At 40.3% G+C, this 27,305-nt stretch overlaps 1 protein-coding gene across 1 annotated transcript in view; it reads right to left on the bottom strand.

Moving 5' to 3' along the window:
* Positions 1-374: 374 nt before the first annotated feature.
* CNOT6L (CCR4-NOT transcription complex subunit 6 like) overlaps positions 375-27,305 on the bottom strand; it is a 334,298-nt gene continuing 307,367 nt past the window's right edge. Inside the window, exons 11-12 of the mRNA XM_053703299.1 lie at positions 23,728-23,930; positions 375-1,925 (exon numbers count right to left, since the gene is read on the bottom strand). Coding sequence (XP_053559274.1) covers positions 1,713-1,925; positions 23,728-23,930 — 416 coding nt within the window. The 3' untranslated portion in view covers positions 375-1,712. The remainder of the gene's footprint in view (positions 1,926-23,727; positions 23,931-27,305) is intronic.

Below are 27,305 nucleotides of genomic sequence, written 5' to 3'. Positions count from 1 at the left end.
CAGCAGTGTGCTGCATCTGCCACAGAAGGTGAACGTATTTAAATCTAACACCTAACGGGAATAAAAATAAGACCAGAATGTGTTTTGTTGCAATCAACAGCTACTCTAATAACGGAGGATGAAGAGAAAAAAAAAAAAAAGCAATTAAGTTTACCAAAGGGAAATGACAGACTTCTGGCTAATGGCAGTATATATATATATATATATATATATATATATATATATATATATATATATATATATATATATATATATATATATATATATATATATATATATATATATATATATATATATATATATATATATATATATATATATATATATATATATATATATATATATATATATATATATATATATCTCACTAAAGATGTTTTAGGCCAACAGCTCTCCCCAAGATATGGGGAGGGGGGGGGGAACGAGGATATTTATAATTACAGAGAACATAAAATACCCGTGATTTCGCTTTACTATGCTCTAAGTTTGGTTTTAGAGATCTGGAGTCCATAAATTTGGTGACTGGATATGTGACCCTCCAACATACAACCCCAAGGTTTTGACAGAAAATATTTAACAAGATCCTTACATTTTAGGCCACAAATGGTTGAAAGAATTGAGTTGACAAGTTGTGTTTAACATGTCAAAAGGGGGGAGGAGAGAATCATTGGATCTTTGGTTCACAATTTAGGCTATCAAGGTTCATATAAGTCCTCAAAAAGCCAGAGAGAAAACCAAGATGTATTACTCCGAATTAGGTCTTGGAACCTGTTCCATATGGGATGATGTCAGGCGAGTGCCACATTACTGCAGTGTCAAACTACAATATTTAATTGCAAGAATGTGGAAATCTGGAAATATTATTGCCTATTTTCTATGCATTTTTATTTTTAGTGGTTGAACGAATAATTGAAACACGCTAGCTAAAGATGGTGTAAATAAATTAAATATAATCGAATAGGGCTGTTGGCATAAAATTAAAAAAAAAAAAAGAAAAAAAAGGGAGTGAGTAAATTTTGACCTTGTATTCTCTTAAGAGTTAATGGCTAAGATTAGAGTTACTGACTATAAAGGGATTTATGCGCAATGAAAGGTCATACCTACTTTAGAGTGTAACGATAATTTATCTAAACCTGTAAATAAAATTATGGATAATAGATAAAAAATACACAGACAAAAGTAGGGATGGATTGTGCTTAACCTTACAAAAAAAACTTTCTTACCCTTGAAATGGAGATGTAAATCCAATAAAAAGAGAAAATAAAATACATATATTCTATATTAATGTGATCTGAATTTATATGGTTGGAGTAAGGCAACTAAACGGATGTGGCAATAAATTGTTTAACTACTTATGAAAAAATGGAATGGCATTACGGGGGGTATTAGTGACATGAATATTGAAGTAACTTCTTTTATGTTGAGAATTATGTCTCCTTGTACATATGAAAAACCAATTAGGACAATTAGAAAATAAAAAGCATAATCCATTAAAAATAAAAAAAAATATATAGACACAGTTGGGAGGACAGCTTTTGTACCAGCCCTAATGCCAAGATTGCCTCCCTTGCAACTTAATGCAGAACAACTGCATTGACAGAAGGGAAAGAGCCGTGAGAAAGCAGCTTAAGGTTGGCCATACTTCACTCCTACAGATCATCTTTTACAGCTGTACATGTCCATGAGAACAGGTGCGCAGACCTCAGCCAGCACTACCTCCGGCTTGGCAAGTGTACCCCGTTGATGGGAGGCAGTAGTGGAGGGTGAAGTTCCAGATGTGTTAACAGTGAAAAGTGGTCAGAAGGGATGTGGGGATGAGGGCAGCCTGTGATGTTGTTCTCCGCCATCCATTGAGGATCTAAAGGCCCCAGGACGCCCAGGACGTCCATGTGTGTCTTGGAATAGAAGATGTAGTCAATAACACCCTGTGTGGGCAAAGAACAAAGAGTAGTAAGTGTGGTTTAGGTGTCACAAAAACATTTATGCTAAGCTGATAAATTATCTCAGGATGGTGAGAGTCTAAGAGGGTCACTCTTGCGATTCTTATAAAGCAGATGGCACTTGCTGTTATAAAACTTGTGGAAGATTTGTTTTGCAATTATTTTCCCCTTTCTGGTCTCCTCTTCTGTGATTTTAGATTTTCTTCTCTACTTTGCCATACATGTAATAGTGACTAAGTAGGCAAGGGGGAAGTGCTGGGAATATGGGGTGGACCAAAGCTCTATAATGAATGTTTTTGCCTCTTGAGGGACAGGGAAAAAGGTGCATTAGGTCAGGGGTAGACAAATCTGTTGAAAATGTAAAAGCCAGTAAGAATATTAAGGAGCCAGAACAACTTTTAAGAAGCCAGACAGTCGTATTTGAATATAGATAATATGGAGAATAACCCAAAAAGTTAGGAGCCAGGAGTAAAATTCTAGGAGCCAGTGGCTTCTTGGCTACTGGGTTTGTTGAGCCCTGCATTAGGTGATGTAAAGCTCTAGAATGTAGGTGTTTTCACTCCTCCTTGCAGACAGGGAAAGTATACCCAACGTGATTCTCTCATTGACTCACAATCCTTAGAAATATATCTCTGCAAACCCTAAGTAAATCTCTCAGTATCATTTTCAAGTTATAGAAATATTTACAAACTGGAACCTTCAAACATGTGACTATTTCTTATCCATGAACTAACACTTTTTCCAGCCACCGAATCTCTTTTAAAAGAACTTTATTTTCTTAGGCAGGGTTCTCAAGTACAAACAAACCAACAACGTTTCAAACCTGCAATAGGTTCTTAATCATGTCATTGCAACTATTGAAGGTTTGAAACTTTTTTTTGTACTTGACAACCCTGCCTAAAAAATTCTTTAGAGTACAGTGGAGACCTGGCTAGTCTCTTTCCTTGCCCCACTCTGGAGAGTGTGCCGTCTTACCCCGTGGATAAAATATTTCTTATCCATGTCACAGTGCCAGTACGGATAGTCTGACTAGATTTTGCTTGGGCACCTCCTTTTAACCAAGTCGTAGTTAAAAAAATTTAAATTATGCTTACCAGATCATTTTCTTTTCTTCTGACGGGAAGAGTCCACAGCTGCATTCATTACATTAGGAAAATAAGAACCTGGCCACCAGTAGGACGCAAAGACACCCCAGCCAAAGGCTTAAATACCTCCCCCACTTCCCTCATTCCCCAGTCATTCTGCCAAGGGAACAAGGAACAGTAGGAGAAATATCAGGCTGAAAGGTGCCAGAAGAACAAAAATTAAATACCACCGCCTCATAGAAAAAACACAGGCGGGGAGCAGCTGTTAGAAGAAAAGAAAATTATCATGTAAGCATAATTTAAGGTTTTTTTTTAAACGGGAAGAGTCCACAGCTGCATTCATTACTTTTGGGAAAACAATACCCAAGCTATAGAGGACATTGAATGCAAACAAAAGGGCAGGAACAGAAGGTGGCCCCTTCGAAGGGCACCAAAGCCTGAAAAAAACCAACACCCTACAAAAAAAACTAACACTTAGAACAAGGGGTTAAAAACCTGAAAGTACCCAGTAACTGCCCATCACTTAAATAACCTACAAGGCCGAACTAGAGACCACTCGGATCCCTAGAACCATTGAGTACAAAAAGCCCCCAAGGAGCAAAGTCCCGCGGGACTTCTGAGTACCCAAAACTAACTCCCGACGCAAAGGAAGAACCTTCACCTACCCCCGAGGGGGAAATAAAATGGAGGGCCCAAAAGAATCCAAAGGACCACCGACTAAGGAAGAAACCTCAACACGACTAAAGTGAACCAGAGGTTTGCGAAAGACAACCCCCCAGAGGAGAACTCCCTAGAAGGATCAGGACCAGAGATCAACACTACACCGAAAGGTGCAATCCCGAGAACCTCAAAGGTCTATCCTCAGATCTCTGACACAACACCCTACTACTTATGGTGCTACAAGGAATCCACGAGCTTCCCCTTTACCCTGGTCTAGCAACACAGTAGCTAAACTAGACAACATAGGTAGGGAACCTCTCTAACCTGAAGCAATTCGGATCTTGCAGACAGGGATGATTATCCTATCAGAGAAAAAGGCTAGCACATGAAAATATGTAGCCCCCTCTTAACAAGAACTCGCAAACTCAACCTCAAGCCAGCAAAGCTGACCCTAAGCCAACATGGGAGACCATCCCACAGAGAATGCCAAAATATCGATGACAACTCTCGTCTAGGATACCAGAGCCTAGAAGAACGTCCCACACCAGCAGCCGATGCAACCAGTGGAGGACTGTGACCCCCACCGAAGGCAGGAACAAGGTCAGAGAGCTGCCACAGTAGATTTAAACTTCCAACCCTCAGTTATTAGACTGGGAGATAACCCATAGGCCACTTAGACCTGCAGCAACTGGAGCACACGGTCAAAACTCAGAGCAGCCAGAACCCCAACCCACAGGAAAACAACTCTGGCTGGCATCTAAAACAGTTTTTCAGGGCAAACGGAGAGCTCAGGATCCAGAACACCTACGCAGCTTCCTTCCTAAGAAGGACCACTCCCAAACAAGGGAGATAGGACACTGAACTACAGCGTCCCAGTACCAGAATCCAGTCCCAGGACCTCTTGCACGCAAGGAGGGCAGAAACCAGAAGAGAAGGACCTATGAGGCCTCAAGGAAAATGTACCACTTCAAAGACCTCCAGGAAAGGGGATCAAACGCAAAGGAACTGCTTCCCCAGCCATAGACTTGGCAAAAAGGAGGAAGAAATGGCAAAAACCATAGGTAAGATACCGACAGCTCAGGAGAAAATGACCACGAGCCCACATCAAGGTGCAACAGTTGTTCCCTGACAACAACCCTAGAATCTCGGCTGAGAGACAGCAAAACTAGCCCTCAGACAGATACCAACTCGCCCCTGGAGGGACAAGCGGAGGTTGCAAACACCCAGGCATGAACCTTAAAAACAGCATGGGAACACACATTCAATGTGTAAAAAGCTGCAGCTGGTTTCCCTAAGAACGATCCAGGACCGGATTTGAAATCACAGACAAGGACATGGCCATAAGCCACACCCCCAGGACACGAAATCGGTCGAAGTATTAACTATTCTAACAAACATTCTAAACATTCTAACAGGTCAAGGAAGAGGGCAACCAGTACCCGAAGGTGCCACCTGATCCTGGACCCCTTGCTGAAGCCCACGGAGTAAGATTTCTTAGATTGTCGAAGGGAACACCCCCCTCAACCGACCACGGGGTACAAGGTACAGGCACAAAACAGTCTGTAGGATGAAAGGATGACAATATCTTCAAAGATCCTGGCAGGTTCAGTCTCCCAGAAATCCTGTACCTCACAGGAAACTACATGGGAGCTTCAGAACTCCTGGAAGACAAGTCAACCAAGGGAGAAAACCGGGAAAAACAAAGGGGGAAAAAAAACGACCCCTGCGCTCCTATAGAAGAGCGCAACATAGAGTAAAAGAAGCAAACCCGAATTTCCAAACCCTGATGAGCCGACCCCCAAGAAGGGGTTAAGTAGCCCTGGCAACCTGCAAAAGGTGCCAGACACTAGCCACAAAATTTAGCCATCCAGAGCTACCAAGGAGGGAAAACAAAAAACTCTAGCCAACTTATACCCCCGACGCCTAGAGATTGACCAACCTCTAAACTCGATGGGAATGGAGAAAACTCGGTCCATTCCCATCTAAATGGGTAGCAAATGGGGATGTATTCAAACTCCTATATTGAGCCAAATAATCAGGCATGCTACCATAGAAAAAAAAAAAAAAAAAAAGGTAGAAAACCAGGAGGTGGATACTTGCTAGGCATGGTAGTTAACCCTTAGGCCACTTAGTCCTGCTAAGCAGTCCTCTAACAAGGAGGCAACAAGAAAACACAAACACTTATCAAAGTTAACAACTCAGCACCCAACAGGGTAACCAGTATACCGGCACCACGTGGATGACATGAACCATAAAGGAACCGCATCTAGTGCCCAACCAGGACCCATTCCGAAACTGTCACAGGTCCAAAAAAATGCCAGAAGGGATAGATAACATGAACAACAAACATAACTATGTATTATATAGTAATGCGCAACTTCTGAAGAAGTGCTCACGTGACCACAAAATCGCAAGTATCAGTTCCAGAGAAAGAAACGTTTTGAACCGAAACTATAACAAACATGAGCTTTGTAAAACAAATTAAACACATCCTAACCAGATCAAAATAAAATAAAGGCAGCACCCGCGGGTGAACACCCAAGGAGAATGGGCACGCCAATGGAACCAGCCGATAAGAGGCCCCCAAACTCCTAATCTCAGAACTGGAACAGATACAATAAAAGAAGAAGGTGACGTGAAGTAGATTGACTTCATCCCCTAACGTCAAACCTAGTTTACACTCCGGCACAGAAGACTAAGGATCCCTCGGCTCAGCAGGACCGGAATCCTCCAGCACCGCCAAAACATGCCTCAGTAGGACACGAAGGCATGCCAGTCTAACGGAAAGGCAAAATGTACCCCCCTCCGGATCGATGGAAAACCCCCAGCCCTGAGGGAGGGACCCCAGAAGCCTCAGAGGTCATTGCTTCCCCAGAAAGTCGAACTGACTCAGGCGATCTCACGCACGATGGACATGGTTTACAGAACACGGACAGTATCTTAGAAATACTTCTCTTGGAAGATATAAATGCGCTAGTGCCACAAAATATGTCCATGAGGAACCGTGCCATAACCTCTGGAGGAAACAAGCCGCCTTCTGGAGAAGGAGTAATGGCTCTAGGGACACCTACTTGCGTAGCAAAAGAATGTTCTGAGGCACTGGACATGGAATCCTCAGGGGCAGAGGGCTCAACGCACTCTACGTTTCCTGAATCAGGGGGAAGAGAATACTCTAGTATGGCAATCGGAACATAACTGATGGGCATGGATAACCCGGGCCATTTCATACTCCTCACAAGACGTATACTCTGAATCGGAGATGTCAGTCTCTAAAAAATCAGAATCCTCCATAACTTGGAGATTGCAAATATGGACAAAAGCTAAATGGCACCTTACACCCCCTATGGCTGGGGCACTCACCACTTACTGTGAACCAGACTACCAGTGAACAGACTCGCTCTGTCGTCACTCGGTCAAAGTACAAAAATGGAAATATGTGATCTCACCCGGTCACGCGGTGCACCGTGTAAGCTTAGCAAAAAAAAAAAAAAAAGGCGCAACGGTCCAAAAGGACCGTGCAATCTGATGATAGGCCGTTATTTTCTGAATAGCCCTGAGCCCAAGTATCACTACACATTTAGCAGACAGAATCACATAAACATGATTAAAGTGCCCCCTGTGCAATAACCCCCACAGGATATATTAACCCTTGATTCCATAAGATAAAAGGAGTCCCACTGGGACCCTGACTTTTTTCGTTAATATAACATTCCCATATTGAAATAAAATGTAACGATCTTACCGGAATCTATGCCATGGAACAGAAACACGGCCCTTCAAGGGTGACAGATAGTAGCTTCTGAAAACACTGATATCCAAGGAGCTGTTAACATGAGTTTGGATGGTTTCACAGAGATGACACTCCCTGCATTTACGGACTAACTTTCATCCATGCTCTCACTGAGATGCTGACAGGATTACTTAAAACTCCAGTCCCATGCCGAAGAGAACTACCCTCCATAATAGACTATCTTCAACTTCTGACACTTCTCTGCCAACCTCCTGTGATGAAAGTCCAAGAGTGACTGGGGGATGAGGGAAGTGGGGGAGGTATTTAAGCCTTTGGCTGGAGTGTCTTTGCCGCCTCCTGGTGGGCAGGTTCTTATTTTCCAAAAGTAATGAATGCAGCTGTGGACTCTTCCTGTTTAAGAAAAACATTTATGCTTACCTGATAAAAGCATTTCATGATGGTGAGAGTCCATGTGCCATTACCCCGGGCAGCTAGGAGGAGGCAAAGATACACAACATTCCGAAATCGTAATTCCTCTCACCGATCTGCTATCCCAATTCTAACGTATAGCAGAGAAAAGGAGAAAAATACAAAAGGAAAAAGCAGGGTAAATCAGGTGTGCATACTAAAACTGCTGTCAAATGGAAAATTATAAAAGGGTGGGTCTCGTGGACTCTCACCACCATGAAATAAATGAATCTGTAAGCATAAATTTTGTTTTATTTCATAAAGGTGAAGAGTCCACGAGCCATTACTCCTGGGATCTAATACCCAAACTGTGGAGTCGACTAGTAAATATGTGGGACAAAAATTAAGGCAGGCACCTATTTACCAGCCACGAAGACTGTAGGACTTTCCTGTGAAAAACTATTCCAAATAAGTAAAGAAGACCAAGTTTATGCTGTGCAATCTACATAACAGAAGCTTCCATTAAAAAAAAAAAAAAGGCCTTCATAGTGGAACTATTCTAGTAGAAAAAAACTGTAAAATTTCCTGCTCCACATAAAGCTATACTTCATGAGAACTTTAACGAGTAAGCTAAAGTAACTGTAGTAGTCTAACCTATACGTGGACACATTAGTTATTACATAGGATGAGAACAAATTAAATGTGCTCTAAAAATTAAAATCGCACAAAGAAAGTAAACCACAATGTCCTGACTGGGGAAAAAAAAATACAAGAGAAAATACCTTATCCTAATAGAAAACTAGATAAGGAATCGCACAAGAAAGATAAACCAGACGCTTTCTTTGAAAATAAGCAGAATGTTTAAGCCATTCATAGGTTCCAAATAGGAGTTTGAAAAGAAAAAAAAACAATAAAGGTTCTCAGAAAGAGAAAATCTCTCAACTATTATACTTGTCTAGATCTAGAACAGAGATCTGAATGTCAGAGACCTTGTAAGAAATTGATCTATTCTTTTGTTAAATTGAAAAATTCATGAAAATTAAGAAATACTGGTAAAAATCAATGTTAAAATGACACCAGGTAAGAGAAAACAACCAAAAAGTGGTGATAAAAGTGCTTGCTACAAAGCATGATTTTGTCTATAGAAATGTCTCAACCATCTTCTTCAAAAACTTATATTATCATTAAGTACATTTGCTAATTAATAATCTGAGTGGTACAAAAGATTAAGAAATAAAAAGGAAAGCTAAATGAAATCCCGAAATAGCTGAAGAAACCTTCAGATACCTGGTTCTGGCAAAGCATCTGGAACACAGATAATTAAACAAAAGACCCCAGATTGTGATCCCTACACTAAGAAAATAGCAAGTCATATTAATAAAGCTGTTATCGAACTTGCAAAGGGACATCAGATGATGAAAATGCACCCGAAACTTCAATACATAGAATACATAAGAACAAGCATTTAAAATTGGAACTGCATCAGTACAGTCTACAGAGACTGAAAAATCATTCTTCTACCATGCCTGCGAAGGACAGAAAAAAATGTTTAAAATACAGCTAAAGGGAAAACATGGAATCTAAAACAAAAAAGGTTCCATAAGTTCCAAAGGAAGAACCACAATCAGACATAATTTGTCTAAAAGGACAAAACATAAGAACTGGTGGTGGTCATTGAGATAGGAATATCAAGGAAAGTATCATTCAAATGTATTGTGAACATAAATGAAACCTGATTAACTAGGGTAAAATAGACCCAACAGAACATTATGCAACCTGAAAAAGTTTCTAGATTCAAAATAGGTCATAAAGCTTCCTGTTTTGTATGTACAATAACAAAAATGGAATAAATTTCTAGAACTTATTCCAAAAACTGGAACCAGCACAATCGCCTACTAGGTTCCAAGTCGAGGGCTGAGAGAAAAGAACCGTCAGTACAGAACAACCACCTTAATCACAGGAAAAGTTGGCCTGAAGACTACTATAATCATAGGTAATTATAATCTCAATCTAGAAATTCTGGAAGTACTTCGACTAAGCTTTAGAAAGAAATAACTTACCATGTACCAGAATAGTGTCTGGATTGGAGGTTCAATATATTATGTGTGATATAAAATGTGTGAGGGTGTGGTACACACCAAAGTGTATTCACACCCTTAGGGGGCGCCTCCTATAACTAATCACATAAAACAAGTGTGTCAAATATTGATAAAACACTACAATATATCTAATATATTGCCTATAAGAAATATTTGTAAAATGTATAAACATTTTAACACATTAGGTCTTTTACATTCTAAGAACATGGTAAGGCAGCAACTTCCTTATATGATTTATCAAGATATTCATATAGAGTATGTTGCATACAGATAAATTATATTATGTATAGGGCATGAATATAATTTCCTGAATTTATTTATATATGTTCACGTATTTTCGTTTGTATAACTTTTTTAGAGGCAAACAGCTCTCCACAACAGAGTTATTATGTTTGAGTCTAAATAATATACAACGACTGTTTGGCCTTTTACACCACATTTTTTATACTGATATGTATATAGATTACTATTCTGTCAAAACTGTGATCTGCTGAGGCTTTACTATTGTGCTGAACTTCGTTTAGGCTGATGGTTGCCATCCCAACCTCCCTGCAGACAGGTGCTAATACTTTATGGGCATTAAGGTTGGAGCAATCTGATTGGCTTTAGAGGAGTTTTAGATTTGGTATAAAGCAAGTGTATTCTGAATGTGTTTTATAAATATTTTTAGCCTGATGAAACAGCTTGCTATAGCTGAGAAACGTGTCACAATTTTAATAAAGATTTTTTAGATATACACTTGCTTTCTTCTATGGAGTATTTTATATCTTTTGGATGTTGCTAATACTATTATTGGCACCTGAGCGAATTCCTGTATCTACCTGGAGGTATCAGTCTACTGGGCGACTGTTTGGTTCCAGTTTGCTGTTTATGCACCTGCAGGTGCTTTGGATTCTGTAAGTAGGATTGCTCAGTTCACCATTCTGTTGTTTAAACGTTACTTGGCTATGGTATGCACATTTTGTGTCCATCTAGGAATCTGCTAACAACCACTACCTAGGACCACGCTTGACTCCTGAAGTGCACCAGTGAGCTGGACCACTGAGAGGCTCCAGTCTGCTCCACTAGCACCAAAGGGTGCAGCTCTTTTGCGAGTATTCAATTGTCACATGTGTGGATTGCATATTTTTGATTTCTGGCTGTACTAGGCCATGTTTGGCGCCTCTGTGTTCTCTCTTTTCTCGGTTCAATATATTAGTTAGAGGAAGGCTTCAAAATTGTTTGGACCCAAATCCAAATAATTCTAAACTTCCAAAGAGCTCTGGAATCTATAGTCTGTTTTACAAGGAGGAAAATGTATCCCTACACAGAAAAAAAAAGAAAGAAATAATGTCTACCAAAAACGCCATGTCTGCTGACCATGAAATGAGTTACGAGCTCTTCTGGGTGGACTGCAAAGGTCATAACTTATTAAAATAATCACTGAAATGGCATTGCTAAAAAAAGAATTTACTGTGTTTAGAAGATTCAAAAAATTATGAAAATCTTCAACAGAAACTTCCAAATTTAAAGGGACACTGAACACAAATGTTTTTTCGTGATTCAGATAAAGCATGCAATTTTAAACAACTTTCTAATTTAATCCTATTATCAATTTTTCTTCGTTCTCTTGCTATCTTTATTTGAAAAAGAAGGCATCTAAGCTTTTTTTTTGGGTTCAGAACTCTGGATGGCACTTTTTTTTTGGTGGATGAATTTATCCACCAATCAGCAAGGACAACCCAGGTTGTTCACCAAAAATGGGCCAGTATCTAAACTTACATTCTTGCATTTCAAATAGATACCAAGAGAATGAAGGAGTAAATTAGAAAGTTGCTTAAAATTTCATGCTCTATCTGAATCACAAAAGAAAACATGTGTTCAGTGTCCTTTTAAAGGAAACAGATAATTCATAAAGTGAATAGACTGCAATTACCTCAGCTATATAAAATCTGTTGAAAGAGAACTCACTTGTAGAAAAAAATATCCCCTTTCAAATGAGACCACATTTTTACCACAGGGTCCCTGAAATTAAACTGTATTCAATACTTTCTAAAGGAACTATATGTATATAAATAATTTAGGAAGGGTGGCAAGCAGCTGCAATTAGCAGCCTAATTGCCAAAAACAATTGCAAGGACATACATGTCTGCTATTTCTGAACAAAGGGGATCCCAGAGAAGCTTTTACAACCATTTGCGTTATGACTGCACAAGCGTTGCATATATAATTAGTGAGAAATAGCCTTGGAATGTCTACAAAAAAATATATATATACTGCAATACCCAGAGTTCTGATCACAGAAAAAAGGGCACCCAGAACCTTTGTGAATATTCTTGGAGCTGTAGCCAGACCAAAAATGGTAGAGCAACAAATTGAAAATGCCTGTCCAGAAAGGCAAACCTCAGAAACTGGTAATGTGCTTTGTGAAAAGGAACATGAAGCTAAGCATCTTTTAAATTTATTGTGGACATAATCTGACCTTGCTGAACAAAAAGGCAGAATAGTCCAAATAGTTTCGATTTTGAAAGATGGATTCCGTACAAACTTTTTCAGGGCTTTCAGATCCAGAACTAGTCTGAAAGTACTTTCCTTCTTTGGAACAATGAAGAGATTTTAATTAAATACCATCCCCTGTAAAGGAACTGGATCACTCCCATAGCTTCCAAGTCTGAGACAGACTTGAAAAAAGCTTGAGCTTTTTTACAGGATTCCATATAACATGGGACAGAAGAAAACCTTCCTCTGGGAGGCCTTGTTCTGAATCCTATTCGATATTCCTGAGAAACTATATTCAGAAGCCAGAAATCTGGAATAGACTGAAACCAAGCCCCCTACAAGAACCTCGGGGGCCGCACCTTTATGCAGTTTTGGTAGTAGGGATAGATTCCTTACCCTGCTTAGACTTGTTTCCGTTAGCACTAGGTCTCCAGTCTGAACCAGAGGAGTCAACTTTTTGTCCCTTATTCTGACAAAAGTAACAAAAATTATTAGAAGCTTTAGATTTCCCTCTAGACTTTCTGTCCTGAGGAGGAAAAGACCCTTTTCCCTACAGTAAAACAGTAGATAAATTATTTCCCTGAAAGGAAAGGGATAATAATCTGGACTTAAATACAATATCAGAAGACCAGCCTTAAGGCTATCCTGAAAGGGACTGCCAAAGACAAGCTTTTGACATTAATCTTCATAAAAGTAATCAGAATACTGCTCTGAAAGACTAGACAACCAGTAAGTAGAAGTAGCAGCTACATCAGCAATAGAAATAGTTGGTCTAAGAATATAGCCTGCATGTAAAAATGCCCTTCTATTAAAGACTAATTTCAAGTCTAAAGGGTCTTTAAAAGAAGGATTGTAAAGGATATAACTTTTTAAACCTTGCAGGAGTAAATTACCTAGCTTAGACCATTCCCTTGAAATTGTATCAAAGACAGCATCAGGAATAGGGAAAATCACAGAGCTTAATAACAATCTAAAACCTTGCAATTGTGTAAATTCAGTTTTTATCATCAGAAACTTTAGGATCTTTAACCCCTAAAGTAGTTAAGACCTAATTTAAAAGAGAATGCATATGTTCAACTTTAACCCCTTAAGGACCAGCGACGTACCCTGTATGTCGCTGGCCTTTTTTTGGGACTTGATTGTTTTATAGCGCGGTCTTGCCACCAGCGTTGAGACTGCTCTATTCCACAAAGCCTGCTGGAGGGAGGGCATTAATAGCGTGTTCTTGCTAGACTTGTGCTATTATGTCCTGAAAAAAAACCTTAACGACCAGTGACATACAGGGTACATTGTGGTCATTAAGGGGTTAAACAAGAGAAAGGAAATATCAGGTTCAACATCAGATTAAGTTTACTCATCAGCAGGGGAAACCACCATCTGAAGACTTAAAAAGATGCTCACTCCACTCGTCCCCTGGCAAACAAGAAGCAGACAGCCAAACGAGTACTGAACCATATAAGCAGAGGTTATGGAATGGAGTATACTGTAGATCCATAAAAAGAAGACAAAAGAAAAGTCCCTGCGACCAATTATGGAGGGTTTATGAAAAAATTCCCATGAGGTGAAAAAGAATCACAAATCATACCCCATATACATCTCTCAAGCACTGTACTCTGAGGGGATCCCGGGCCTCAACCGAGTGAAGATGTGAATTTGATTCTCCAGAGAGGGGTTTTCATCCACCTCCAACGAAGGTAAAGTAAAGACTAAGGTATGTAAAGAAGATCTTGGAGTTTGGGAATCTTTGCCTCCTAGTGGTAGAGAAGAGTAATTCCCAGGAATAATGGATCGAGGACTCTCACCATCTATATGAAAGAAATTCACTGGTATTTTGGCCAAGTTTTTCTCTGAAATTTCTGGTACTAAAGGGGTTAAATGCAAACTTTATTCCTGTAACCCAGCTTATATAAAAAAAAAAAAAAAACAGCCATCTACAAAAAGCAAATGCTCTTGTACAATAGCCAGACCAAATATCAAATGCAGAAAAAAATAATTCAGGCTTGCACAGAGAGCTGAGCCCGAAAATTATTGCATCAGCCAATATTAAAGGCATATTATAGTAAAAAAAGGAAATTTATGCTTACCCGATAAATTTATTTATTTTACGATATGACGAGTCCACAGATTTCATCCTTACTTATGGGATATCACCTCCTAGTCAGCAGGAGAAGGCAAAGAGCACCACAGCAGAGCTGTATATATAGATCCTCCCTTCCCTCCCACTCCAGTCATTCGACCAAAGTTAGGAAGAGAAAGGAAAAGCCAAGGTGCAGAGGTGACTGAAGTTTAACAAAAATAAAGACCTGTCTTAGAAAATGACAGGGTGGGCCATGGACTCGTCATTGTAAAAGAAATAAAATGTATCGGGTAAGCATAAATTTCCTTTTCTTTTACAAGATATGATGAGTCCACGGATTTCATCCTTACTTATGGGATACAATACCAAAGCTATAGGACACGGATGAAAGGGAGGGACAAGACAGGAACCTAAACGGAAGGCACCACTGCTTGAAGAACCTTTCTCCCAAAAACAGCCTTGGACGAGGTAAAAAGTATCAAATTTGTAAAATTTGCAAAAAGGGTGAAGAGACGACCAAGTTGCAGCCTTGCAAATCTGTTCAACAGAAGCATCATTTTAAATGCCCATGAGGAAGCCACAGCCCTAGTAGAATGAGCCATAATTCTTTCAGGAGGCTGCTGTCCAGCCTCCTGATACTCTTCAACCAAATAGAAAGGGAGATAGCCCCTACGTTTTCTGGAAAAAACAACAAATAATAAAGATGATTGACGAAATTCTTTAGTCTGCAAGAAAAACTTCAGGGCACGGACCACATCCAAGTAATGTAACAGACGCTCCTTCTTAGACGAAGGATTGGGACACAATGAAGGAACAATAATTTCCTGATTAATATTTTTGTTGGAAACAACCTTAGGAAGAAAACCAGGTTTAGTACGTAACACTACCTTATCAGAATGAAAAATAAGGTAAAGAGAATCACATTGTAGAGCCGAAAGCTCAGAAACTCTGCGAGCAGAAGAAATTGCAACCAAAAATAAAACTTTCCAAGATAACAACTTAATATTTATGGAACACATAGGTTCAAACGGAACCCCTTGAAGAACTTTAAGAACTAAATTCAAACTCCAAGGAGGAGCAATAGGTCTAAACACAGGCCTGATCCTAGTCAGAGCCTGACAAAAGGATTGAACATCCGGAATATCTGCCAGACGTTTGTGTAACAAAATAGATAAAGCAGAAATATGTCCCTTTAAGGAACTTGCTGATAACCCCTTCTCCAATCCTTCTTGGAGAAAGGACAAAATCCTAGGAATCCTAATCTTACTCCAGGAGTAACCCTTGGATTCGCACCAATAAAGATATTTACACCATATCTTATGATAAATCTTTCTAGTAACAGGCTTACGTGCCTGAATCAAGGTATCAATGACCGAATCAGAGAACCCTCGCTTAGATAAAATCAAGCGTTCAATCTCCAAGCAGTCAGCTGTAAAGAAATTAAATTCGGATGATGGAAGGGTCCCTGAATGAGAAGGTCCTGCCTCAATGGAAGCTTCCACAGTGGCAGAGATGACATGTCCACCAGATCGGCATACCAAGTCCTGCGAGGCCACGAAGGAGCGATGAGAATCACTGAAGCCCTCTCCTGTTTGATCCGAGCAATCACCCAGGGAAGGAGAGCAAACGGTGGAAACACATAAGCTAGGTTGAACGACGAAAGCATCTATCAGTTCGGCCTGAGGATCCCTGGACCTGGATCCGTATCTCGGGAGCTTGGCATTCTGACGAGATGCCATAAGATCCAGCTCCGGCCTGCCCCGTCTGAGAATCAGGGTGGCAAAGACCTCCGGATGGAGTTCCCATTCCCCCGGATGAAACGTCTGTCTGCTCAAAAAGTCCGCTTCCCAGTTGTCTACTCCTGGGATGTAGATTGCTGACAGATAACAAGAGTGAGTCTCCGCCCACCGAATTATCTTGGATACTTCTGTCATCGCTAGAGAACTCCTTGTTCCTCCCGGATGATTGATGTAAGCCACAGTCGTGATATTGTCCGACAAATTGGATGAATTTTGCTGAAGCCAACGGAGGCCAAGCCTGAAGCGCATTGAATATTGCCCTCAACTCCAGAATATTGATTGGAAGTAGAGACTCCGACCGAGTCCACACACCCTGAGCCTTCAGGCAATTCCAGACTGCACCCCATCCCAGTAGACTGGCGTCCGTTGACACTATCACCCATGAGGGTCTGCGGAAGCACGTCCCTTGTGACAGATGATCCTGCGACAACCACCAAAGAAGAGTCCCTTGTCTCTAGATCCAGATCTGAGGAGACAAATTTGCATAATATCCATTCCACTGTCTGAGCATGCTCAGTTGTAGAGGTCTGAGATGAAAACGAGCAAACGGAATGATGTCATTGCCGCTACCATCAATCCAATTACCTCCATGCACTGAGCCACTGATGGCCGAGGATTTGACTGAAGGGATCGGCATGCATTCAGAATCTTTAACTTTCTGACTTCCGTCAAGAAGATTTTCATGGATATAGAGTCTATTAGACTTCCCAGGAAAGGAACCCTTGTCTGTGGAATTAGTGAACTCTTTTCTAGATTCTCCTTCCACCCATGAGTCCTTAGAAAGGCTAGAACCATGTCGGTATGAGACTTTGTGGATAGGAATATGAAGATATGCATCCTTTAAGTCCACGGTAGTCATATATTGACCCTCCTGGATCAATGGAAGAATTGTCCGAATAGTCTCCATCTTGAAGGATGGAACTCTGAGAAACTTGTTTAGACTCTTGAGATCTAAAATGGGTTGGAACGTTCCTTCTTTTTGTGGAACCACGAAAAGATTTGAGTAAAACCCCTGCCCCTGTTCCTGTATTGGAACGGGACAAATTACTCCCATGGAGGAGAGGTCTTTTACACAACGTAAGAACGCCTCTCTTTTTATCTGGTCTACAGACAATTGTGAAAGAAGAAACCTTCCCCTTGGGAAGGAACTTTTGAACTCCAACTGATACCCTTGAGACACGATTTCTAGTGTCCAGGGATCCTGAACGTCTCTTATCCAAGCCTGGACAAAGAGAGAAAAGTCTGCCCCCTACTAGATCCGGTCCCGGATCGTGGGCTGCCCCTTCATGCCGTCTTGGGAGCAGCAACGGGCTTCTTGGGTTGTTTACCCTTGTTCCAAGCCTGGTTGGGTCTCCAGGTGAGCTTGGCTTGAGGATAATTCCCTTCCTGTTTACCGGAAGAGGAAGGGGGGACTCCTTTGAAATTACGAAAGGAACGAAAATTACTTTGTCGTCCCCTTTGCTTAGATGCCTTATCTTGAGGGAGGAGGTGACCCTTACCTCCCGTAATGTCAGAAATGATTTCTTTCAAGTCAGGCCCGAATAGGGTCTTTCCCTTGAAAGGAATAGCCAAAAGCTTGGATTTAGAGGACACATCTGCAGACCAAGATTTCAACCATAAGGCTCTCCGTGCTAAGATGGAGAATCCCGAACTCTTAGCCGCCAATTTGGTGACCTGTAAGTGCATGAACGAATAATTACAAAATTAGGCCTTAATTAACCCTTTAACCCAATCGAATACTGACTAGATGTGGAAACTGTGATCCTAAAGCCGCTTGTGTTGACTGAACCCAAGCGACTTAGGCCACACCGGAGCGTAGGCACATGCTGTTCCAAGACAGGCTCCGAATAGTAAATGCGCGTCTGAGCGCGCAAAGCTCTAAGCCCCGCCCATTGTGGGGGCAACCAAAAGTCCCGGGCTAGAGAAGAACCGCATGGGAAATAAACATGTCTGTATTTTAAACAAGTACCGCTAACCACCAATGTGTCCCCTCACAATAAACACACATATTCTGATATAATATAGAACACTTTTGCCAAGCATGCCACAAACCCCAGCGTCAAGCCCATAATAAAAGAATAGCCACAGGTTAACCCTTTATTAGGCCACTGATCATCCAAATAAAAAAAGGCAATACTTAAGCACATAACTCGACCCTGTGCAAAAACGATTACCCTTTCCCTGTACCGGGAGTGTCAGTCTATTCTGAGATACTTCAGTCTCCCCAGAAAAAAATGACTGTACATACCTCAATGCTGAACGCAGTATGAAGCTGTCCCACACAATGAAGATGTTCCTTTTCCTCACCTTCAGCACATCAGTGGGAAACAACCAGGGTCTTTGATAATATTCTGCTAAGACCATCAGCAGGGCATCAACCAATACGGGAGCGTTTTAGTAGAATAAAGATCTCCCCTGTTCATTGTTGAAAAGCCAGAAGCTCTAGCCCTGAGAAAAATTGTACACACTGGTACCATTTAAAAATAATACACTTTTCTTGAAGATTCTAACACCTCACTTTACCTCTTCCTATCACTAACACAGGCAAAGAGAATGACTGGGGTGGGAGGGAAGGGAGGAGCTATATATACAGCTCTGATGTGGTGCTCTTTGCGTCCTCCTACTGACCAGGAGGCGATATCCCATAAGGATGAAATCCGTGGACTCGTCATATCCTGTAAAAGAAAAAACAAAAACAAAAAAACTATGTATGCTTGCCTGATAAATTCCTTTATTTCATGGTGGTAAGAGTCTAGAAAAACCCTTACTCATGAGAATTCACTTCCTGGCCACCAGGAAGAGGCAGACACACCCCACAACAAAACTATAAGTATCCCTCCTACTTCCCTCTCTATCCCAGTAGTACACATAGCCAAGGAAAGGAGGAAGTAGTAAGGCAGACAGTAGGGTAAAGAGGTGCAAACTAGAACTGCCGCTAACCAAAGAAAAAAAAAAGGGTTGGGTATGTGGACTCTTACACCCCCAAGAAAGAAAATAATTTATCAGGTAAGCATAAATTATGTTTTCTTTCTAGGTGGTAAGAGTCCACAAAGTCCTTACTTGTGGGAACCAATTCCTGAAGCTAAGGAGTCATACAATGAAAATGGGAGGGATACAAGAAAAGGCAGGCACCAAATTACCAGAAACAATCGCCTGAAAACCTTACTTCACAAAAACTGTATCCACAAGTAACACTGCTGAAGGTAAAAAATCAGGGCAGAGCAATGAATATATGGCTCAGAACTTCCCATTGCAGTCTCCAAAGACAAGCTGGAACAAAGAACATCGTAAATATTCCTGCTCGAGCACCCTTAGAATAGGAACAAATTGATCCCACAATAAACCAGTAGAAAAAAAAAATCAAGGAACTGCGAGGATGACCACCACATTCACAGATAATCTCTCAACCCTCTAGGAAATGAGAGGATCAGACTTAACTCAGGAAGTTCCCAGAAATGTATGAACTAGCTTAAGATCCACAGAGCTAGAGATATTTCCCAGAAATAATAGTCCATTTCTGGAGTTCTTGACTCCAGAAATGTGAAATACTGATAAGGAACCCCAATAGGCATATTTCCTATACCAAATGAAAAGGAACCTCTTAAATTGCTAGAGAACCCAAAAGGACCCCTCTCTGGTTTAGGAAAGCTTCAGGCAAATTGATAACTGAAAAGAGGTCAAACCTGAACAGGTTATAAAAACCACGAGAATCCTAAGACACACCTGCGAAGAAAATCCAGATCCAGGAATTTTGTAAGGATGCTAACTTCCGAAAAACTCTTAGACCGCCCTATACCAACACTGAAATTGGATAGGGAATGTATCCATATGATAGAAGACATAGGTAGAGGACTTCAAGTGCCTTACGGGAATAAAAATCCAGTTGAACTATGCAGATTTCAACTTCAGAGTGGAAAGAAATTTCTAATTTCGGTAGAGGCAAGAAGAGCAAACCAACTGCCCCATAGAAGCAAGCAACCAAAGTTGGGTTTAAAAGCCACACTTCCAACTTGCTAAATAGATAAGCTGAACGTATTGCTCTCATCAATGCGAAGAACCCATAAAGGAGAAGAATGTGTTCTGAATATCCTTACAGAGAAAGTCTTAAGTCAACTAGCTTATAAGACTGAAACCTAAAATTCAACAACCGAAGACTAGAACTAGATCCAAGTTGGAGCTCAGAATAGAGATTCTCGCTAACTTTAGAAAGAAACCTGAAACAAGAAATTTTGACAGGTCGATGCCTAGGACCGAAAACTGTTCTTTCCAACCTTACTAGCTGAAAAAGAAAGAGCCCCATGACCTCTGAAACAGCTGAAATAAGCAATACTGCTAACAAAATAAAATCAGTAATTCCCCTTAACTTAAAAAAACAAACAAAAAAAACCCCCACAACAACTACTACTAGAGGCACCTAGATATTAGGTGCGCTGTCATAGAAGACGCAACCTTGAGAAAGGACTCGGCGTCTATTAAGACGCCGGAAATTACGAATTTGCGTCATCGAACGTAACTTCACGCCAAAAAAAATCTTGCACCAAAAATGACGCAATATACTTTGAAATCCTGAATCATGGCAAATATAAGTACAATACATATATTTAGAACTTTATAAAAATACATAAAGTGCCAAACCATAGCTGAGAGTGTCTTAAGTAATGAAAACATACTTACAAAGAGACACCCATCCACATATAGCATATAGCCAAACCAGTACTGAAACGGTTATCAGTCGAGGTAATGGAATATGAGAGTATATAGTCGATCTGAAAAGGGAGGTAGGAGATGAATCTCTACGACCGATAACAGACCGATAACAGAGAACCTATTAAATAAATCCCCTGTGAGGAAAACCATTGCATTCAATAGGCGATACTCCCTTCACATCCCTGACATTCACTGTACTGCGAGGAATCGGGCTTCAAAATGCTGAGAAGCGCATATCAACGTAGAAATCTAGCACAAAAAAAAACTTACTTCACCACCTCCATAGGAGGCAAAGTTTGATTGGAAAAATTGGAAAGTTGCCCAAAATTGCATGCTCTATACTTCTATGTGCAAACACAAGGCATGAAACCCAGCACAAATGTAGTTGTGTCAGACCAGCAATATGCTAGTGATTGCAATACATAGGAAACACTTTACTATAGAAAAAATGTGATAAATAAGCAGTGTGGATAATACAAGCAGAAGTCAAGACATGCAGCACAGTACAATAGAGAAATGCCAAAAAGCCTTTATTTTAAAACAGTACTATAGAATCAAAGTAAAATAAGTAAAAACTGTATAATAAAAAAACATGCTAACACTAGAAAACCCAAAATATGCATCACCGCCCTAAAGTAAGGACACGAGTAAGGCCACAAGGCACTAAATACAGTTCAAACATTATAATAAGGCCCATAAGAGAAGCAGTTAATACAATTAATAGTATGAAAACGTCAGACTGGAGTCCTAGACCACTCAGTCAGCCCAGACTAATCTGTCCCTAGACCGCTACCAGATTAAAACCTGCACTCCATGCCCCTGAGTGACCTCTATGATCCACAGAAAAAAAAAAAGTTTTAAGCAAATACAACCAGAATGTATAGAGAAACTGACAGTACAGCAGTATGACAGAAAAACACAGGTATACTTTCAAGCCGTAACTAAAAAATAAGTTGGGCAAAGAAGGAGGAATGTAAACTTTTTAAAAGATAACTCCACATTGTACCCCAGCAGCCACCTCTGCCTGAAATATTAAGTGCTTCCCACATGAATTTTATTTAAAGAAAATTAAGCTGCCTAGCATAACTTTCATAGTAGAACTGCTACCTCTTAAAAATAAATAAAGCAGGACAGAGAGGCATCTAGTAGGCATGAAGAAGTCCCACTTACTAAAGGAAAAAGTGAAAAGCGCCCAATACCGTGCAACACCCCCCCCCCCATGTTGCACACTGCACCCGGGACCATCTAAGCACTCCTGTATATTAAAACAAGAATGGAAGCACTAAGATGCCGGCTGCTGCAGACCGGTGACAGTATAACCAAGTGTTGTGTTCTAAAACGAGCTACGACAATCTGCTTTGCAACAGATATAAAAGAATAATGTTGTTAGTTATTGCCCCATATGTATCCCAGTACAGTTATTGAGATAATTGGGAAGAGTGCCAAAACTGTGTGTGGCACGAACATCCTAAGCACTCTCCCTTCCGACCAGCCAGTGCCTTGTGCCCAGTTTCCCTTCACACTGCATCAGAATAAAGCCTCCGATACTACTAAACGCTCTGTATGAAGTCTGAAGGGGCCCCGAGCACAGCACACGCCGGCTGCAATAAAGGTAGAACAAATTAAAAGTTCCACCACCCCCAAGTAATAAGCATGTACCTTATCTAAAAATAATGTACTGAGATGTAGGGGATTAGTAAATTGAGCTCTGTTCACAAACTCTGCAGATGAACTGCCAAAACTGATTGTTCCTGCTACTAGCACAAGGGCTGTAAGGGGGAATGCAGGTACTTACCCATGAAGTGCCACCACCACTGATCTTACCCACATGCAGGTCCAGTGGAATGCCCATCCAGTACTGTAACCAACAGTAGAGGATATACTGAGGGGGTAGATCTTCATAGCCAAATGGGAAGAGGCTAAGGAACTTTCCAGCGGCCCTGCAGCACGCTTGTGGCCACATTTCCAGAGAGAAGATTTACATTGCAGAGCCAGAACCCTCCTCCTATGTCCCTCTCTTGCAGGAACTATCCATTGAGGGAAAATTTCTGTGAGTATTATCCCTGTAAATCTTCGATGAATCCTGAACGCCGTCTCCTCCACGAGTCAAAGAACTACTAAGAGAGAGAGGGAAGCAGGAGGGATACTTATAGTTTTGTTGTGGGGTGTCTTTGCCTCCTCCTGGTGGCCAGGAAATTAAGGATTTTGTGGACTTCTCACCTAGAAATAAAGTAACATGCTCTAATCTGTTAAGATCATGTCATTTTAAGACTATCGATCCTTCAGTACTGTGTGTGTTTAACTCCAGCAAACTGATTAAACACATTGTAAAAGTATTGCTCAGGACTCAGCACTACCGGCCCAGAGCAGAAAATGCTGCTGATCCAATAGGCAGCTCTAGTTGCACCAATCAAATGTGCGGCTAGCGCTACTGATTGACTCGGCAGTGTTATCCACTGTGTGTTAAACCCCTTTTCAGGGGTTAAACACACAGTCTAGGATCAATAGTCTTAAAATTACATTCTCTAAGATTAAAGAATGTGGGTTTTTTTGGTTTTTTTTACTATTATGGCCCTTTCATTTTTTCTTTCCTCTTCTCATAAAAGAACCGAGACATTTAGAGATAAATATTTGTTAGTCTTGGCCTTAGATTCTAATTTGGTGAAATGCCTAGGTAGACCACTTGCACAAATACATTTTCTTGAATAAGTAGACAATGCCACAGCCAATCATTCAACACTTACTTTGAAATCGAAGGTGTAATTGGTGTAAGGCATCAAGTTGTTTTCATACGTGCTCCTCAGCTGGAAGCCATGCGTGATTCTTCCATCTGGGGCTCCATTCTTTCCATTGCAGCTGAAGTTGGTGAGACACTCATTGTAGCGAAGCTCCTTGAAGTCCTTGTGATTGTCAGCTACCACACCATTTGTAAGATATTCTACTACACCTGCAACAGAAAAAAAAAAGAAGGGGGAACAACTCCATTTTAAGTGTGATGAAGAAACCAAAGCTCCTCCAAGTAACATTGCAATAAGTGTTTAAAAAGCCATTGGACAACACAATTGCCAACAATCATAGTACTTAAAGGGACATTAAACCCAAATTTTTTCTTTCAGGATTTAGAAAGAGAAGGCAATTTTAAACAACTTTCTAATTTACTTTTATTATCTAATTTGCATAATTCTCTTGATATTCTTTGCTGAAAAGCATATCTAGATAGGCTCAGAAGCTGCTTATTGGTGGCTGCATATAGATGCCTCGTGTGATTGGCTCACCCATGTGCATTGCTATTTCTTAAACAAAGGATATCCAAAGAATGAAGCAAATTAGATAATAGAAGTAAATTGGAATTTTGTTTGAAATTTTATTCTTTATCTGAATTCTAGAAGAAAAAATGTGGGTTTAATGTTCCTTTAACACAGTACTTAAGTAACCTGCGGTCTTGAAACCCTTACTTTCTCCAGCCAGTATGAAAGTCTTGAGTATATCACTCAGAACAGTGTAGATAAACAAGTGTGTTTTTTTTGTTTTTTTTAAAAAGTCAAAATTATTTAGACAGAAGAGTTTACAGAATATACCTATATGAGTCTAATTGGTTGATGGTAATCACATGATACGGGAGACCGGTAAATGAAAGAAAACATTGAATGTTTAGAGGGGGAAAAAAAATCTGCTCATTTGAAATTCAAATGTAAGTTATTTCATAGTCTTGTTATTATGCATTTGTTAAAGGGATATGAAACCTAATTTTTGTTTTCTTTCAGGATTCAGATATAGCATGCAATTTAAATCAACTTTTAATTTACTCCTATTATAAAATTTTCTTCATTCTCTTGGTATCTATATTTGAAAAGCCAGAAAAAAACATCATTTGTGTAAGAACTTACCTGATAAATTCATTTCTTTCATATTGGCAAGAGTCCATGAGCTAGTGACGTATGGGATATACAATTCTACCAGAAGGGGCAAAGTCTCCCAAACCTGAAAATGCCTATAAATACACCCCTCACCACACCCACAATTCAGTCTAACGAATAGCCAAGTAGTGGGGTGATAAAGAAAGGAGGAAAAAGCATCAACAAAGGAATTTGAAAATATTTTTTATACACAATACAAAACATAACCACTATAAAAGGGTGGGTCTCATGGACTCTTGCCAATATGAAAGTTCTTACATAAATTATGTTTTCTTTCATGTAATTGGCAAGAGTCCATGAGCTAGTGACGTATGGGATAGCAATACCCAAGATGTGGAACTCCACGCAAGAGTCACTAGAGAGGGAGGGATAAAATAAAGAGCCATTTTTCGCTGAAAAAAATAAACAAACAACCCAAAATATAAGTTTATTCTCATAAATGAAAAGAAAAAACTTAAAACATAAGCAGAAGAATCTAACAAACGGCTGCCTGAAGAACTTTTCTACCAAAAACTGCTTCCGAAGAAGCAAATACATCAAAACAGTAGAATTTAGTAAATGTATGCAAAGAAGACCAAGTTGCTGCTTTGCAAATCTGATCAACTGAAGCTTCATTCTTAAAAGCCCACAAAGTGGAGACTGATCTAGTAGAATGAGCTGTAATTCTCTGAGGCGGGGCTTGACCCGACTCCAAATAAGCTTGATTAATCAAAAGCTTTAACCACGAAGCCAAGGAAACAGCAGAAGCCTTCTGACCTTTCCTAGAACCAGAAAATATAACAAATAGATTAGAAGTCTTCCTGAAATCTTTAGTATCTTAAATATATTTCAAAGCTCGCTCTTACCACATCCAAAGAATGGAAGGATCTCTCCAAAGAATTCTTAGGATTAGGACACAAAGAAGGGACAACAATTTCTCTATTATTGTTGTTAGAATTCACAACCTTAGGTAAGAATTTAAATGAAGTCTGCAAAACCGCCTTATCCTGGTGAAAAATCAGAAAAGGAGATTCACAAGAAAGAGCAGATAATTCAGAAACTCTTCTAGCAGAAGAGATGGCCAAAAGGAACAACACTTTCAAAGAAAGTAATTTAATGTCCAAAGAATTCATAGGCTCGAAAGGAGGAGCCTGTAAAACCTTCAAAACCAAATTAAGGAGGAGAGATTGATTTAATGACCGGCTTGATACGAACCAAAGCCTGTACACAAAACAGTGAATATCAGGAAAATTAACAATCTTTCTGTGAAATAAAACAGAAAGAGCAGAGATTTGTCCCTTCAAGGAACTTGCAGACAAACCCTTATCCAAACCATCCTGAAGAAACTGTAAAATTCTGAAAGACTGCCAAAAGAATTTATGAGAAAAACACCATTAAATATAAATCTTCCAAACTCCATAATAAATCTTTCTAGAAACAGATTTACGAGCTTGTAACATAGTATTAATCACTGAGTCAGAGAAACCTCTATGACTAAGTACTAGGCGTTCAATTTCCATACCTTCAAATTTAATGATTTGAGATCCTGATGGAAAAACGGACCTTGAGACAGAAGGTCCGGCCTTAATGGAAGTGGCCAAGGTTGGCAACTGGACATCCGAACAAGATCCGCATACCAAAACCTGTGAGGCCATGCTGGAGTCACCAGCAACACAAACAATTGCTCCATGAAGATTTTGGAGATCACTCTTGGAAGAAGAACTAGAGGCGGGAAAAACAGAATTTATGTTTACCTGATAAATTTCTTTCTCCTACGGTGTGTCCGGTCCACGGCTTCAGCCTTACTTGTGGGAATATTCTCTTCCCTAACAGGAAATGGCAAAGAGAGCACAGCAAAAGCTGTCCATATAGCTCCCCCTCTGGCTCCGCCCCCCAGTCATTCGACCGACGGTTAGGAGAAAAAGGAGAAACCATAGGGTGCCGTGGTGACTAGTGTACAGAAACAAAAAAAATTGAAACCTGACTAAAAGCCAGGGCGGGCCGTGGACCGGACACACCGTAGGAGAAAGAAATTTATCAGGTAAACATAAATTCTGTTTTCTCCTACATTGGTGTGTCCGGTCCACGGCTTCATCCTTACTTGTGGGAACCAATACCAAAGCTTTAGGACACGGATGAAGGGAGGGAACAAGTCAGGTAACCTAAACGGAAGGCACCACAGCTTGCAACACCTTTCTCCCAAAAACAGCCTCCGAAGAAGCATAAGTATCGAATTTGTAAAATTTGGCAAAAGTATGCAGAGAAGACCAAGTCGCTGCCTTACAGATCTGATCAACAGAAGCCTCGTTCTTGAAGGCCCATGTGGAAGCCACAGCTCTAGTAGAGCGAGCTGTAATTCGTTCAGGAGGCTGCCGTCCGGCAGTCTCATAAGCCAATCGGATGATGCTTTTCAGCCAAAAAGAAAG

Source organism: Bombina bombina, chromosome 2, assembly GCF_027579735.1.
Source record: "Bombina bombina isolate aBomBom1 chromosome 2, aBomBom1.pri, whole genome shotgun sequence".
Classification (NCBI taxonomy): domain Eukaryota; kingdom Metazoa; phylum Chordata; class Amphibia; order Anura; family Bombinatoridae; genus Bombina; species Bombina bombina.
Note: the sequence above shows the minus strand (reverse complement) of the source record. Positions and strands in the feature narration are given on the sequence as shown.